This window comes from Parathielavia appendiculata, assembly GCF_033297405.1.
Source record: "Parathielavia appendiculata strain CBS 731.68 unplaced genomic scaffold N657scaffold_2, whole genome shotgun sequence".
Classification (NCBI taxonomy): domain Eukaryota; kingdom Fungi; phylum Ascomycota; class Sordariomycetes; order Sordariales; family Chaetomiaceae; genus Parathielavia; species Parathielavia appendiculata.
In genome coordinates this window covers 1,533,980-1,549,528 of record NW_026944221.1, presented here as the reverse complement: position 1 = coordinate 1,549,528, position 15,549 = coordinate 1,533,980, and the positions used below count along the sequence as shown (strand labels likewise).

General features: G+C 54.5%; 6 protein-coding genes across 6 annotated transcripts; all 6 read left to right on the top strand.

The window, feature by feature from the left end:
* The first annotated feature begins 3,042 nt into the window (after positions 1-3,042).
* On the top strand, positions 3,043-5,360 carry N657DRAFT_641161 (terpenoid cyclases/Protein prenyltransferase). The gene is made up of 5 exons (XM_062792092.1): positions 3,043-3,842; positions 3,901-4,031; positions 4,089-4,206; positions 4,320-4,649; positions 4,790-5,360. Exons 1-5 carry the CDS (start codon positions 3,157-3,159, stop codon positions 5,130-5,132), a joined length of 1,608 nt encoding a protein of 535 aa, XP_062650982.1. The 5' UTR covers positions 3,043-3,156; the 3' UTR covers positions 5,133-5,360.
* A 2,934-nt stretch (positions 5,361-8,294) lies between these two features.
* Positions 8,295-8,704, top strand: N657DRAFT_641157 (uncharacterized protein). Its single transcript, XM_062792091.1, has one exon. The coding sequence runs from the start codon at positions 8,409-8,411 to the stop codon at positions 8,676-8,678; it is 270 nt and encodes an 89-aa protein (XP_062650981.1). The 5' UTR covers positions 8,295-8,408; the 3' UTR covers positions 8,679-8,704.
* Positions 8,705-9,006: 302 nt separating this feature from the next.
* On the top strand, positions 9,007-10,390 carry N657DRAFT_198669 (uncharacterized protein). The gene is made up of 2 exons (XM_062786184.1): positions 9,007-9,421; positions 9,813-10,390. Exons 1-2 carry the CDS (start codon positions 9,391-9,393, stop codon positions 10,160-10,162), a joined length of 381 nt encoding a protein of 126 aa, XP_062650980.1. The 5' UTR covers positions 9,007-9,390; the 3' UTR covers positions 10,163-10,390.
* N657DRAFT_198670 (uncharacterized protein) lies at positions 10,391-11,045 on the top strand. The gene has a single exon (XM_062786185.1). The coding sequence runs from the start codon at positions 10,654-10,656 to the stop codon at positions 10,987-10,989; it is 336 nt and encodes a 111-aa protein (XP_062650979.1). The 5' UTR covers positions 10,391-10,653; the 3' UTR covers positions 10,990-11,045.
* A 1,897-nt stretch (positions 11,046-12,942) lies between these two features.
* Positions 12,943-13,518, top strand: N657DRAFT_198504 (uncharacterized protein). Its single transcript, XM_062786183.1, has 2 exons — positions 12,943-13,368; positions 13,441-13,518. Exon 1 carries the CDS (start codon positions 13,028-13,030, stop codon positions 13,319-13,321), a length of 294 nt encoding a protein of 97 aa, XP_062650978.1. The 5' UTR covers positions 12,943-13,027; the 3' UTR covers positions 13,322-13,368; positions 13,441-13,518.
* N657DRAFT_677867 (nucleotide-diphospho-sugar transferase) lies at positions 13,362-14,708 on the top strand (the record flags this gene model as incomplete). The annotated part of the gene is made up of 4 exons (XM_062796022.1): positions 13,362-13,368; positions 13,441-13,484; positions 13,592-13,738; positions 13,812-14,708. The coding sequence occupies 4 exons, from the start codon at positions 13,362-13,364 to the stop codon at positions 14,706-14,708; spliced, it is 1,095 nt and encodes a 364-aa protein (XP_062650977.1).
* Between the last annotated feature and the right edge of the window lie 841 nt (positions 14,709-15,549).

Sequence of the window (15,549 nt, the reverse complement as noted above, 5' to 3'; positions counted from 1 at the left end):
AAATAGCTACACTCTGACGATTGCATTCTTTTTTGTCGCCTACGGGTTGAAGTTGTCGAGAGGTGGTTCATTGCCTTGCATTGATCATTTGTTGTGAGCGTCAGCCCACAACTGAATTTGGGACATTGGATGTGTTGGAGAGCGGCTTAGCCCAAACACTGATATTCTTTCAGCAGTGAGGTTTACAAGTTCAGGCAAAATGCAGGTAAGTCAGAGTTAAATAGTAATCCTACAACAGATTCTCTGTAGACATGAGCTATTGCTGTTGTCTTTCTTTCACTTTTGTTTCCCAGTTCTTTTCCCCAGACCCCCCTTGTATTTGCCATCTTTCTTTCCTTTCCCTGGCCCTTTTGACCAGGAACCCGCTCTCCGCCAGTGGCGTGCTAGCAAACTTGAATACACTATGGTAAGGTAAGGTAGCCTTGGACTCTTCAAGTTGCGCAGGTCTCTCCGAGACCTTGGCGGGCTCACATGCCCCGAAACGACCTACGCATGAGAAGCACAACTGTCCTCGTACCTAAAGAACATCAGATTGCATCTCGACTGGACAACGTGGGCTTGAAACACAAGTTATTGCCCTAGATATACCCAACGGCTTCTGTTACACGGCATGACCAATCCTGTTTGGCAGCGTTGCTGTTCTGTGCTACATCGGCTTCTGCCGAATCATCTCTTCGGGCTGCGTCTCGCCCATTGGCGGCTGTATACCCTGGGAGGGAGGCGATGAAAAGGTTAATGGGCGGACTGTCCTCAAGTCATGCAGGTTTCCGCTCCGTCCTCCTACCTGGGCTGTGTTCTACTGGTGCATGATAGAGTGTTTCGGTGTGCGAGTTATGGTTGTAAAATGGAAGTTTTTCCATTGCGAAATTTTCATGGAATCTGAGAAATGTATCATTCAAGGCTGTCATGAAATTGCTGGCGGAAGTAGCAATATATGATCCGCTAGGGTTAGTACTTGATTTGGGTGTCGTAAGCTGTCGGAGACCGAGATGGCTAAGGGGTGGTGTCTAACCCTAACCTTCTTACCCCTTACCACTTGCTGAAATAGGAGAACTGAAATACTTGAAATTCGACATTTCAAGGCCCTGTTTTCATTTTCCATGGTTGGGACCTTTCCGAAATTTCGCAACCCTACAGGTAGTGCAAGGGCTTGTCCCTGGGAAGTTTGTCTCGGAAGTCTGAAATTCTTGTCATGAGCACATAACAGCTTCCCCCATCTACAAGCCATTCGTGGTTTTGCTGTGCCCTGGACAACCTACCATGATGTCCTCCAACTCAACCTGATTTAGCTGTCAAGCCACCCAAAGCATGATGCTAGACAACGTGGGAGTCCTTCTCTGCAACCTCGCGACGTGTTGAAAGTGTCCCTAGGTTGCAAACAAGGTCTCTTGGAGTATCGTCCAAGTGCCTGGTTATATTTCCCCACTGTGCAAACATCTTGATCGTCCGCACCCACTGTTTGTCCGCATTTAATTATCTGATATCCCCGAAGTGGGACGACCAGCTGTTTGCCGACCCTGAACTGACGAACCTTCAAACTCTGTATAAATATGTCAACTGCTGCCCTTGGAGCACTTCGAGCATCTCAAACTTCGAAGAGATCAATTGGCCTTCAGCTGTCATACCGCCGACAGTAATTCCGCTGCCAGATCCCAAGATGCCGATGCCGATGCCGACTCAACAGTCCGGTTGTTGATCCCACAGTCTGAGCTGGAGCGGCTTGTCCGCATCTAGACAAGATGCTGGATTCCCTTCTCCGCGCAGGGGTCTCGAACGCGATTGTTCTCCTCAAGACTCCACCGGACTATCGCCGCCACCATGATGCGATTCATAGGGGCTTGCTTTCAATATTCTCCCTTGTGTCCTGTTGATATGAGAGTCAGGTAAAAGGAAAGAACGATTGGGGGTATCGGTCATGCTTAGAACCGATTCAACCGAGCCTCAAGACCGGGTCGGGGGATCAGGACCCCGGCAAGCGGGATCCGTTGAGGGGCCCAACGATAAGACGAGAGTTTACACACACTTACCGTTTGCTGACCTGCTGCCACGCGACGGCGCGTTCCAGTCAAGGCCTGTGACAGTGGCCCAATACGGATTCGGCTTAACCCCCGTGTTTCCGTGGCCGGGGAAGCTCCGGGATCCCGGCAGCCGTGGGTTGCTTTTCGGAGCTTTTAATCCAAACTAACCCTTGAGCTTGTTGACCGCCGGAGATGCAATAATTGTGTACAGAAGAGGGCAGTCTGGTGTTGCCGATTTGACCACAGTAGTCTCTGAAGTTCAGAGTAAGGCGCAGACTTGTGAGGGTTGCCGAAATTCCTGCAGGTCAATTCGTGCAGAAGTCGAGAGTGTTTGAGGTCTCAGGACCCCTCACATCCCAACATCGATAAAAAGGGCAATTCACAGGATGCTGACAATATTAAAACAAAAGAAAAAGAAGAAGACGCGAGAGACAAAGGGGGATGGAAATCCATAGTCTGCAGCGTTCTTGTTGCTCGACAGGGGCAGCCAGTGGCTGGTGCTGAAACCTCGACCAACGATGAAGGGGCAACTCGAGTTTGTTGAAGGCGCCGGAGAATCAGACGACAAGAGGATGGTCCGTTTACAGTTCCGATCCGACTGTCAATAACGAGCCTCCGGCTCCGGGTCTGGCCGGTAGTTTTTGTCGGATGGGACGGGGGCCAAGGGCCGATCGCTGACCGGGGTCGGGCATGTGCGTGCCCGGGGTCGTGGTGACACACCGCAGCCATCCCTTAGTCAATAAAGCAGAAATACCACCGAGATCTACCTAGGTATGCCGTCGTTGACGGAGATATGACGCCGGTGGAAAACATCAGACAATGCAACCTATTGTAAAGTAGGTAAGGGATAAACCAGTGGTAAAGGAGGAGGTGGCGTATCCGCACCTTCGTTACTGAACTTACTGGAAGAGACCGCCGAGAAACCCACTTTCGACCTCCCCGGTCTTGGCAACCGCCGCCCACACCCACGACAACGGCCGAGCCCAATCACATTGCTCCTGAATGCAAACATTCAAAACTTTCCATTTGCGGCATGCCAGAATAATGTTAACGAGGACCCGGTCGTAAGTATTGTTCCTCGGCCTGGATATTGCTTCCTAGAGGAACGGTGAAATCACATACAAACAAAGGACCCTCGATGCGTCAAAAAGGCGTTGCCTTCCCGTGGAGAAAGATGGCCACCCAACAGCGCCGTCCGCCAGCACCGCCGTCGCCCGCGCACCTAAGCCCGGACAGCGAAACAGTGGACGAGGAGATAATACCCAACAGAAGACAGCCAGGCCTCATGATTCCCGACCTCTTCACCCAGCTCCCGCCCGTCCGGGACGTACTGGTCACCGAGACCTCCCAGGTCCAGGACGAGACGGTCGAGCTCTGCTTGCCGTTGCTGAGTGGGGAGAGCGAAGAGCTTCAGTACAACGAGCACGGGGTGCCGCCGCTGGACCGGGAGAGGCATGTTAAGTTTCTGCATCAGTGTCTGGGTCAGCTGCCCGGCCGCTTTGTCGCCGCCGACGCCAGCCGCCCATGGTTCCTGTACTGGTGCCTGTCGGCACTCACCATGCTCGGGGAGGACGTGACGCCCTACCGCCAGTCGCTCGCAGCGACTGCGCGCTCGATGCAGAACGACACGGGAGGTTTCGGCGGCGGCGGCAGGCAGCTCTCGCACATGGCTACCACCTACGCCGTGGTCCTGTCGCTTGCCCTGGTGGGGGGCGACGAGACATATGAGGTTGTCGATCGCAAGGCCATGTGGAGGTGGCTCTGCAGTCTTAAGCAACCAGACGGCGGGTTCCAAGTTTGTCTCGGGGGCGAGGAAGACATCAGGTACGTCGATGTTCTGAACAGAATGTGCGTGCGAGACCCCGGCTAACCGCCAGGATAGAGGTGCTTATTGCGCAGCTGTCATCATCTCGCTATTGCGTCTTCCGCTGGAGCTGGCGCCAGAGTCTCTTGCATATACGGGAGACGGCAGCGTGAACCTTCTGACTGGGGTAGGAGACTATGTACGGCGATGTAAGCATCAAGGATGCATGTCCGTTTATTCTTCAGGCGATCGCTAACCCTGGGCAGGCCAGACATTTGAAGGCGGCATCTCCGGCCAGCCAAACGCCGAAGCCCACGGGGCATATGCCTTCTGTGCCCTAGGTTGCCTCGCACTCTTGGACCACCCAGGCCGCAGCATTTGGAGGTATGTACGCAGCATCGGCGGTGGGGTGGTCCTGCAGCTATCCACCCAGCTCTGCATCCACGTGTGGCAAATAGAGCGCTGCAGCACGCTGACGATGAAGGGTTATGCAACAGCTACCTCGACGTTCCACGGCTGATCGCCTGGCTGTCCTCACGACAGTACGCACCCGAGGGCGGCTTCTCCGGGCGCACTAACAAGCTCGTCGACGGTTGCTACAGCCACTGGGTTGGCGGGTGCTTCCCCCTGATCGAGGCATGCCTCAACAGCACCAGCGGCGGTTGTGGGGCCCCGGCCGCAGACGATCCGGCCATCGCTGCAGCCAGCAGCAAACGATTGCCGCCAGCAGACGAGAGCCTGTTCAACCGAGAGGGCCTGATCCGGTACATCCTCTGCTGCTGCCAAGATCAGACCAAACGCGGCGGCCTGCGCGATAAACCGGGCAAGTAAGTGCATTCACAGTCTCGTTTCTCTACCTTACCTCTCCTCTTTCGGCGCTAGATCTCGCCCCGTGCCCAGTAATGTGCGATATTATGCCATGCCATATTATGCTTGCTTACTTACCACCCCCCCACCCAAAAAAAAGGATGTCAGACGCCTATCATTCGTGCTATGTCCTCTCGGGGCTAAGCTCCGCCCAGCACCAGTGGGTGCTCGACGAGCCCGAGCCCGAGGCAACCCAACAACAACTGAAAGGGCAAGCCGAAGGCTTGGTCCCCGAGAAGACGGCGGGTGAGGGAACATTATCGTCATCGCCGCTGTCGTCGTTGCCCGGAGGAGAAGCGGTGTGGGCCGTCCTGCCGTATCTCGACGGCCTGCGGATCTTTGACAACACGGACCGCGTGCGCCCGATCCACCCCGTCTACGCCATCCCGCAGCAGAGTGTGAGGGCCATGAGGGAGTATTTTCGGGCGAGGCCGGGGTTTTGATTTGCTCGGTATCGATGTCCATGACGGGTGACCGTGAGAAGAAGAGTTCGGCTTAGTTCGTTATTTCTTTCTTACGGTGCCTCCATCGACACCATATAAGTGAGAAAGGATTGTGTAGCCACCTAAGAGGGGAAGAGGAGAATTGCAAAGACCTCACAAAAAAGTTCGGCCTGCTAAAACTCCTCGTAGTATGACTACCTGACTGGCTGTGTCTTGGACGGTCCGAGTTCGGCATGGGAATGGGAATCCGGTGCTTCATGGGACCTGGCTCTGAACACGGATTGAGAGTACATGTGTACTATTGCCGCAAGGAAGCGGTATACCAGAACTGGTGAGACTCAGCAACCAAGGTGCAGCCGCGCATCTGGATTTCAATCTCACTTACGTGCTACACGTCAAATCCCCTTGCCACTCGCCCCCCACTGTCGCTCTCACCATAATTGCTGCTCGACTGATGCTTGCAGATATCGCGGTCAAGCTGGGACACACTCCGCTTGCCAGGTAATGCAGAGCTGCACCAACCAGTCCTTGCGTAAATTCTAAAGGGTGTGGCAACCCTCCCCGCTGTTGAGAAATGCTGGATCCGGACGTTGTCAAATCCTTCCCTGCAACCACACTCGGGAGAGGCCGTCAGAGGGAAGACCCGCCAATCCGGACCGCTGCTGGTGCGGCTGGTCCGAGACGCGTCCGTCGCCGGAGTCGCGGGGTCATTTCTGATGAGCGCTCCTCTGATGTGATGTTTTGCAGGGACGACGACATCTGCGGCCAAAGCCGAGAGAGCCAGAAGCGGGCCGAAGCTGAATGCAAAAGCAGAGTTTAACCTGGTTGCATGCCAGATTGGCCGATACGCTCGATGACAAACTTGTTCTCTCATCCTTGGCAACCGAGGCGTCGAGTCATCCGTCTGTCCCGTCTCTTCGGACCCAGTTGTTTCCGCGTTACCTGCAAGACATGGCCGTGGGAATGGGCCTCGGGATGGGCCCCAAGATGGCATCCGGAGGAGGGCCGACTGTGGCCTTCCAGATCATATATGAGTCGGCCAGGCCCCCATGCATGACAGCAAGGCTTTTGCATGCACTCAGGCACAACTGCTGCGATGTAATCTGCTCAAAGTCCTGTGTGAGCGATCTAGGGACGTGGATGGCAGCGTCGAAAGATACGCTCGTGGTTTTGAAAACAGGCGAGCGCTCGCAGGCAGCGGCCAATGGACGGCTCAACCCATAAGGAACTTTGAGGCTATCCCGCGCGGTTAATGCCGCTCCCCTTTTTCCCTTCCCCAAGTCTCTTCGGTGGTGTTGCGATTGTCTTGTTTAGGCTGCGGCATCAATGATGCGTTTGGGTATCTTGATGGTGCAGCGGTCCCGTCCGTATATTCCAGTTGGCCGGGCTCTGAAGGTAAAACCTAAGGCCTGACGTCGTGCCGCTGTTGCGGGGGCGGCACGGAATGGTCCTGTTTCTACCCCTGTTCGTGATGTTGCGGGGTTGGAGCCCTCCCTGCTCAGACACAAACGATATACCGGTAACCGTACAGTGTACTCCGCAGTTTTGGCAATTCAGTCACCAATTCATTGAACCAGAACTGCTGGCTCCGGCTCGCCCAGTTCACCCATACTAATAGGATTTGGTAGCGATTTGACCAATGATGAGGAATTAGGAGAAGGAAGGAACATATGGAGAAGACGCGCTTGTCCCGTGTGAGCTGTCAGCGTGGCTCCATCTTAGTGGTGAGCAACGATACCGCCATATGTGTGAAGAAGCTTAAATCCAACCGTCAGCTTGCTTGTGGCTGACGCCGCCGATGTTTCGAAGTTGAATCCAAAAGCCTACAGGATTGGCCAGGTCTTGATTGCAAAGTATTTCCATGTGCTCATAGGGCCTGGCTCTTTTCCAACCACTCAGCGCTGAGAGACTAGGTGTACTGTACGATACCCATGGTGATGGGCAGGGTTCGGCACTCGAACTGACTCGTTTTTTTAGTTGGTCTGTGACCAAAGTTTGATCCCGCCTGCTAGGCCATCCGATGTCTCAGCTGCCTCTCATGCCCTCGTCTGCCTTCCAAAACTCCGGGCCATGGTGAGTTTGATGGTTTGGTTCCGTAACCGAATAGTTGGAGTATTTCCTGATTATGTATTACAAGCACGCTTACCTTATAGTCTTCGACCCGCAACCCGGACCCCCGATGATCTATCTGCTCTTCCGTCGCAACTCAAAATTCTTTACATTGCAATTCTCACGCTCACCTTACAAAAAACCCATCACATAGGTCAACTCGCTCCGCCCGGGCAATTGCTGGAAATCAGCCCTCGCTCGGAACCTCCATCTCCATGCTTTCCCTTGGCTGGATGAGCATCGTGGGGTCCGCGGCTGATTGCGGGTTGTGCTGTTGGCGACGCACACCTTCGTCCGAATCGATTCGCCATGCATTTGCCCCCTCGCGCGCCGGTCCATACTTGGCCTCTGTGTTTAATATCAAAAAGCATTGCCAACTCATCATTGCATGAGCGTTAAGGTTGGCCTGTGCCTGGTTGCCTTGCGATCCCTCTGGCCATTCAGAGACGCTGCTTCGTCATTAGGGCCAGATGTCGCCCATGCAAGGGTTTTGCGGCCCCAGCCACCAGCGCAGCGTTCATGCATCTCATCGCTTCCCTCACCGACTTCGTGGTGTGGCCTCAACCCAGTCTTTCCAGGGAGCCAGGGAGCATAGGGAGGGGCACACTTCGCAATCGGGACGATCAGGGTCAGACGTCGTCCAATGCCTCGCTCGTGCGTTTCTCAGTGGTCCCGAGAGTCGATGAGCTGTCGTCCCGGAAAACCAAATCGTCCAGTTCTCATTCGCCAGCCCCCGGCCCTACACGTGTAATGACAGTTGTATGTCACCGGAACGCCTTCCAGTACCGCCCGATACCGCTCTCTGGGTGCGGTTCCTTTTCACATCGCTTGCCGACGGTGACGGAAATGCGAGACTGGCGGATCGCCCGTAACTCACGCCCGCATGGACCCCCAGAACCGCGTCGAAGAATCCTCTCTCCACAGCACTGCAGGTGCAGGTCGCCGGGACACTGCATTGTCGCTAACTCTTTTGAAGCGTCAGCGTTGCTTCCCGCACCCACGACCCACTCCTTGAATGTACGTACTCCGAGGTTGCTGTTTTGCCGCGGACTGCTTGTTTGTGGTCTGGCATCGCAGCCAAGTACATACAATACCTTCTGCGTCCAACTGCTTGACGGTTGTACACGCATTCCATTGGCGGTAGACACTCGCTCATTATCCTCAACGATGAAGGGGCGAACAAGGCTATCCCTTCTTCTGTTGCTTGCCGAACTGAGCAGGGTGGGGGGTCCTTCGAGATCCGGCAGCAACAAACAGGCAACGTTCTCCGAAGCTCTTCGTACCCGGGCCGCTTTCACTCGCTCCCTCGGGGGTCCGGCGTCCCGGTCAGATCAAGTTCGGTTTTGGGTGGTCGAATTTGCCACCGTTACATATTCGAAGCCGTTGACTCTATGTGCAAGCAAGATGGGCCCGGCCAAACACCAAGAGGGATGGTAGAGGTTTGAGGGGCCGGCGGGAATCGCCAACACTGCAGCATCGTACTAGGGCCTCTTCTTTCCCCGATCCAGACTGGCCGGACTTATCAAACGGCATTCCTCTTAGGATGGTGCATTCCCCCATGTTGTTGGTGTGGAGATGGGCCGGTCTCTGCGGTTGTATCAACTGGCAACGACACGAGCCAGCACATCAAGATGGGTCGCACTTTGAGCCGCATCTCCCAGTGGACATGCGTCTGACGACCCATTACTCCTCTCCGTTCCCTACCTATCCGTCACTTCCCTGTTGCATTCGTTTCTGATCTGGGCATTTCTTGCCATCTCCTGCCCCGCATTATCCTCCCAGTCACCACAATAAATCACACTTGTCTCGCCGGTGCTGACCCACGGCATCCCCTTCCTGCGTCGCCCTGGATACGTAGCATATCAGCCTTAACCTCCTCAAGCTCCCAGCTCACACCACCCTCCTTGTCGTGAGACAAGCTTTTCACCTCCCTGCGTTGCCCTACTTTTTTTCTCCGTGGCATCAATACCGCATCTCCCTTAGGTTGGGCTCGACTGCAGCACATCACAACCGAGTCTCAGTTCCCTGCCCGGCAGTTTTGTTTACACGCTTTGCAGCACACGTTGCCCCTCGGTGCCATCATTCATCTTTCTCACATTTTTCCAACCACGCGAGGTATACGCGGGCCACATTGAAGCCAATTGACACAATGGGCGGTTTCTACATGCAGTACCTGGAAAGTGAGTCGTCGACTAACTCTTCAGATTGTTCATTCACTCGTTTACGCCGCTGTTGTCAACCCTGATCGCACCTTATTCCCGTTGCGGTAGGGTGTCATTCATGATGGAGGGCGTGCCCACGTGGTTCTCCCCCCACATAGATCTGTACACGGTCCCTGACTTTGATACCCCTGGCCACCACGTCTCGGCCGTGCCATCTCTCGATCTGGCAGCAGTCCACTGCATCCCATAAGGCTGAGGGCGTTCATGTTGGGCTGTCATGCAGCTTGCTTCGCATCAACCGAGTCTCGTACACCCTCCTGTTCTCGGGCTTCGAGCCCCGCTAGCAGAGGCACGGAGCCCAATGGGCAGAGCTTGTTGAACATAAGGCTAACCGAGAACGTCTTTACAGGCCTGTGCCGGAGGCGAGGATGGCATGACCCCATGTATGAATGCTACCGGGACTCTAATGGCTACACATGCCTGGTCCTGGTTAATGGGCGCGAGTACCAGACGGATCTCGCATACGAGTCGAGCACCCTGGCTCAGGAGAATGCGGCCATGCGCGCGTTTATGGTCTGCCGGAACTTCTCGGTCAATGGCGGCATGCTCGCCCGCAACGGGATTGTCCAGGGCCTGCCTGCCGATGACACGAGTCGCAAGGCCAGAAAGGGCAGCCGGCACACGTCCTCGTCCAATCACGGACACCGGAGCAGGTCTGGCCATCACTCCAGCAGCAGCTCGACCACCTCACTAGAGTGAGGCTGCGGGACAGAGCCGCATTCCTTGTGTGACGGGACTCCCGGGGACAGGATTGAGATTCGTTGAATCCTAAGATCTGCCCTTCGAACCACCCACGGATCTGGATATCCAGGCCCAATCAACGGAGAGCAGAAAGGCTCAAACCACCTTACCACCATTCAAACGCCATGCCTTTTTTTATTTTTTTTGCGATACACTCGGACAAGGCTTCACAGCGACAGGGCGGGGAGAGAGAGCCAGAACAGCCGCCGATTATACCCCATTGATGGATTCAGCATTCAGCGGACTTGGAGCAGGAGCACAGGTGATGAAGACACGGATTTTCCATTTCCGGAGGGAGGCAACCCGCTTCGATTATTTGCATTTTCACGCCATGATTGAACGACCGTTACGACTCGACGTAGACAAAGTTCGGCATTTTGACGACCCATTTCAACCTGCATGATCTATACGCCACCCGGCCAATACCTCCAGCCCCTCGACAGCATAGCATGGTTGGAGCCAGGTTCTGTTTCTCTACGTTCTATTTCTGCAACGTACTTCGAAACACTCGAAGGCCCGGGGATTTTGTTACTCTTCACCAATCTCTTGCCCCCTTTCTAGCTGGGCTTGACAGAACCAGCCGGACTGGAAGACCTCGAAACAAAGACATCGTCCCAGAGGCAACCCTGGTTGTCGGCCATGGGAAATACCAAACTGCCGCATTTCGGCTGGGCCACTTCGTTTTCCTTGTTTGTCTCCCGGTGCTCCGAGTCTCGCTGCTGGACGAGCTACCCATGGGAACGGAACTCGCCTCCGGATGGGACGTCTCGCGAAGGTCAGGCTGATTTGTTCTCTCTGCATTCTTTTGGCATATTACCTCAGGAGGCTGAGTATTGGTGTCACGACGTTGGTTACCTTTCCTGGCCATCCATGGGGCGCATTATCCTGGATTGAGATCAGTTACGCACTGCTATGCATTGCGGTTTCACGCTTTGTACCGCATTACCAGCAAAAGAATTGGATGCATTCAGTTTCAGTATACTGGTGGTTGGCTTTTGTTCCAGAGAGGGAAAACCGGTGAACATGGATCGTGGAGGGTGAAAACTGGTGGGTGTTGGGCCTTTTCTCCGTTTTTTTTCCCCAATCAAGCGGGATGTTACGCGCTTGACGATTGACGACTGATGATGATGACAATGATCCATGAGCAAAGAACATATTGGGGGGAGGGACTTGTGGGCACTTCCAAAAGACGGGCTGCTGATGATAAGATGATTGCTTATGAATTGAACAATATCTGTCCCCCTTCCTTGGGGGACGATGCTATGAAGGGACTCGCTGCTCTAGGTGATGTGGTAAGCGAAGGGACTCACTCGTGCCGGCTCGAGTGTGTGAGAGATGGTGGGTGGTGAGTGCAACCCGGCTCGGCACTAACCTTATTGCTCCCCACCATCATGATTCTATGAGCCGGCTTGCTGGGTTCAGTCACTGGATTATCCAAGTATGCATTCCCCGTCAGCGTCCTGTACCTCCGCGGCGACGAGCTCGACGACGTTGGACTTGCGCCCTGTCTGCTTCAATCGCCCCGTCGCTCCCATCGCCATTGTTGTCCACCTCCGACACCATCACAAAGCAAGGAGCCATTGAGGATGTTGACCACGAGGGGGCCTCCCAACATCCAACGCGTTCGGCAATAACATCTATGAAAATAATGACGAGACTGCCCCTCTCTCCCTTGTCCGGGCCGCCCAGCTAGGCCGGTCAACATTGGAAGCACAGTATCCAGGATACGATTGTCTGTGCCGGCTGGGATGTGGAGGAGGAGGAGGACGGAGGAGAGGCGGGGACACAAACGAGGAGCAGGGTAAAGAAGAGGAGGAGGCCGGAGAAGCGAGAGGTACGAAAGAAGAAAGAACTAAGAGACTAAACTGGTGATGGTACAAACCAAACCGTTGCCTTGTGCCCTTACCTGGTATCCTAAGTCTTGTACCAGTGGACAACCTGCAGTGGGTGACGGTTATCGGTGGCTGCTGTGGGTTGGGATAAGATCTATTGGGGGGGGGGGGGGCCCATGATATCTTATGCGCCGCGATCCGTATTCCATATCCCAACATTGGCTTCAGATGTTGAGTTTGTGTGTGTACTGTGTAAGTGGCCCTCGGTCCCTGCATCCATGGGTACGTGCGGTGCCGGCGTACCGTTTTTCCTGTGTCATCTTCCCAACCTGAACAGATGATACTTTGAGACCTGGCTTTTGACCTGCAAGAGTATACAGTAAGGTATGCTACTCGAGGAAATCGTGATTCATGGGGTACTGACGTAAGGTAGATGCTTTATGCTACTCTCTCCACGTCATTCCCGGGTGTGTGATTCGTACACCTTGTCACCGTAATGCTTATAGACTCTGGCTACTAGTGTACAGCCCCTTGAAGAGTCTCATGAGACGTCTCTTGAGAGATCTGTCGCCAAGATCCACGCCTTCTGGCCCCCATCTCTAGGAATCTCGTGTTTGACCAATTTCAAGGCCCTGTTGATGTTGACGGTAAGGGTTCAATCCCTAAAACGGACAGCGATTGGACCCAAGCCATCAATTAGTCATTGAAGCCTTGATTTGAAAAGTGTGCAAATGACTCGCGCGGGACTCGAGAGCAGGTGGCCATAGTGAGACTCATCCTTTGTTGGTGCTACAAGCCTTTGAGTTGTTGTGGGCTGGTGGTGCTGTCTCCGAACAAAAAACCGCAGCATTGCCCCTAGCCCCTGACTCTTCCCCCTGATTTCCGGTGCCCATTGATGAGAGAGTAAAGTTACGGCTCCACTCAGGAACTGCTGCAGTGTGATCCAATCTCGCCATTGAGCAATGCTGCACGCTGATTGGCGTCATTTGGCATGTGGTCTGGGCAACCCCTCGTCCTGGCCCAAAGCAACCCTCATCTGGTGAAGCCCAATGCTCTGAGCAGACCCCCCGAGAAAAGGTGTCCTCCTTGCAATCCCATCTTGCGCTCTTGCCACCTCGAGATTCCGCGACTCGTGATCGCGTTTTGTGTCTCGTGTCTTCTTTTGCAGCTCGTCACTGCTGCTGTCGGGGAACCTCAAAGGCAGCTGCTTCAGTGCCGTATTTCACTCTCGCCTTCCGCCCGCTTCCCAGCCTTTCCGACACCTTACCTTTCTTACGCTCGTTGATTCCCCTTTTGCACGATTCGCTCGTTCACCACCAGCAACCATGAAGGGTAAGCAAAGCAGTGTCAATTCCTTCTATCACGACGCACAACATGTGCTAACCTTGGCCTTGCGGGCGGCAGCTTTAATTCTTGTCGGCGGCTTCGGCACGCGCCTGCGCCCTCTTGTACGTCGTCCCCCAATGCTGCCTGACGCGAACTAGCAGACGGGCAAACCACTCTGCTTTCGACTCCTCGTGTTTTGCGACATGTATGGTTAACGCTGTCTTCCCAGACCCTGACCCTGCCGAAGCCCCTGGTCGAGTTCGGCAACAAGCGCATGATCCTGCATCAGATCGAGGCACTTGCCGCCGCTGGTGTCACCGACATTGTTCTGGCTGTGAATTATCGCCCTGAGATCATGGAGAAGTACCTGGCCGAGGTTGGTGGCTGCCCCTTGCGACAAACAGAGTACAAAGGGAACGGACAGCTGAGATAACTTTCCTCACCAACAGTATGAGAAGGAATTCGGCATCAATATTACTATCTCGATCGAGAGCGAGCCTCTAGGCACGGCCGGCCCCTTGAAGCTCGCCGAAAAGGTCTTGAAAAAAGATAACTCGCCCTTCTTTGTGCTCAACTCGGACATAACCTGCGAATACCCCTTCAAGGAGCTCGCCGAATTCCACAAGTCGCACGGTGACGAGGGCACCATCGTCGTCACCAAGGTTGAGGAGCCGTCCAAGTATGGCGTCATTGTCCACAAGCCCAACCACCCCTCACGCATCGACCGCTTCGTCGAGAAGCCCGTCGAGTTCGTCGGCAACCGTATCAATGCCGGCATCTATATCCTCAACACCTCGGTGTTAGACCGCATCGAGCTCCGCCCCACTTCCATCGAGCAGGAGACCTTCCCCGCCATGGTCAAGGACGGCCAACTACATTCGTTCGACCTCGAAGGTTTTTGGATGGACGTCGGCCAGCCCAAGGACTTCCTCACCGGCACCTGCCTTTACCTGTCCTCGCTCACGAAGAAGGGCTCCAAGCTGCTGACGCCGGCCACCGAGCCGTATGTGCACGGCGGCAACGTCCTGATCGACCCGTCGGCCAAGATTGGCAAGAACTGCAGGATAGGGCCGAACGTGACCATCGGCCCGGACGTCGTGGTGGGGGACGGCGTCCGGCTGCAGCGTTGCGTTCTGATGGCCGGGTCCAAGGTCAAGGACCACGCCTGGGTCAAGAGCACCATCGTGGGCTGGAACAGCACGGTCGGCCGGTGGGCCCGCCTCGAAAACGTGACGGTCCTGGGCGACGACGTGACCATCGGCGACGAGATCTACGTCAACGGTGGCAGCATCCTGCCGCACAAGACCATCAAAGCCAACGTCGACGTTCCGGCCATCATTATGTAAACAGAACCAGATGACTTGGCAATGTCTTGAGAAATGGCTCTATTATCTCATCCTTCCTTTTTCTTCATTTGGGATACATTATGCCTTTCTAAAATCCTCTTCTGTACCCCCCTTTCTAATACCGACTCGAAGCAACAACCCAACAACAAAAAACACCACTCTCACCTCTTCCGCTGGAAATCTCCTCTTTCTACCATTCGCCAACACTTCTGCTTACCAACACCCACTCCTCCGAACACTGTTCAGTATCTAGATCTGAGCGACTCGCTGCCCACCTACTCGGTTTCCGGCAGTAGCCATGGCTTGCCAGGTACCCAAAGCCACCAGCATTGGGAACAAAAAGACTAGGGAGCAGGGGAGGGATATATATTTCTTCTAGGGTGCATTAAGGGAGTAGAGCGGGGAATGGGGTTAAAGGGAAAGGGCTATGGATGACCTGCACTGCGAATCAATCAGTTATCATGGGAAGACGGTCTGGGAAAATGATACGGCGTGGGCTGGTTGTTGGTGGGTGGGCATTCCGGGCCTGACTTTCCATCGTATTTCGATGGGTAGGAATCTGTCGTAGGGCAATGATTGTCGTTGAACCAGCCTCGTTGGATCTTTTGGTGAAAAGCAATGCATGCCTTGCTCTTGGGTGTGTGTTTTGATAGTAGGATGCTGTTGTCATTCAGTTATTGTCCTTTGCAGCAAAAAGAGCTCCATCGATCACTGAAGGTCACCCGGTGACGTTATCTGATGGGATGTATGCAATGTGATCAAAAGGATCAACAAGCCGTGAGCTGAAAATGCCCACGTCTTTGTGGAACCCGGCGCAACAAACGGATCGCCAGGCGTATGG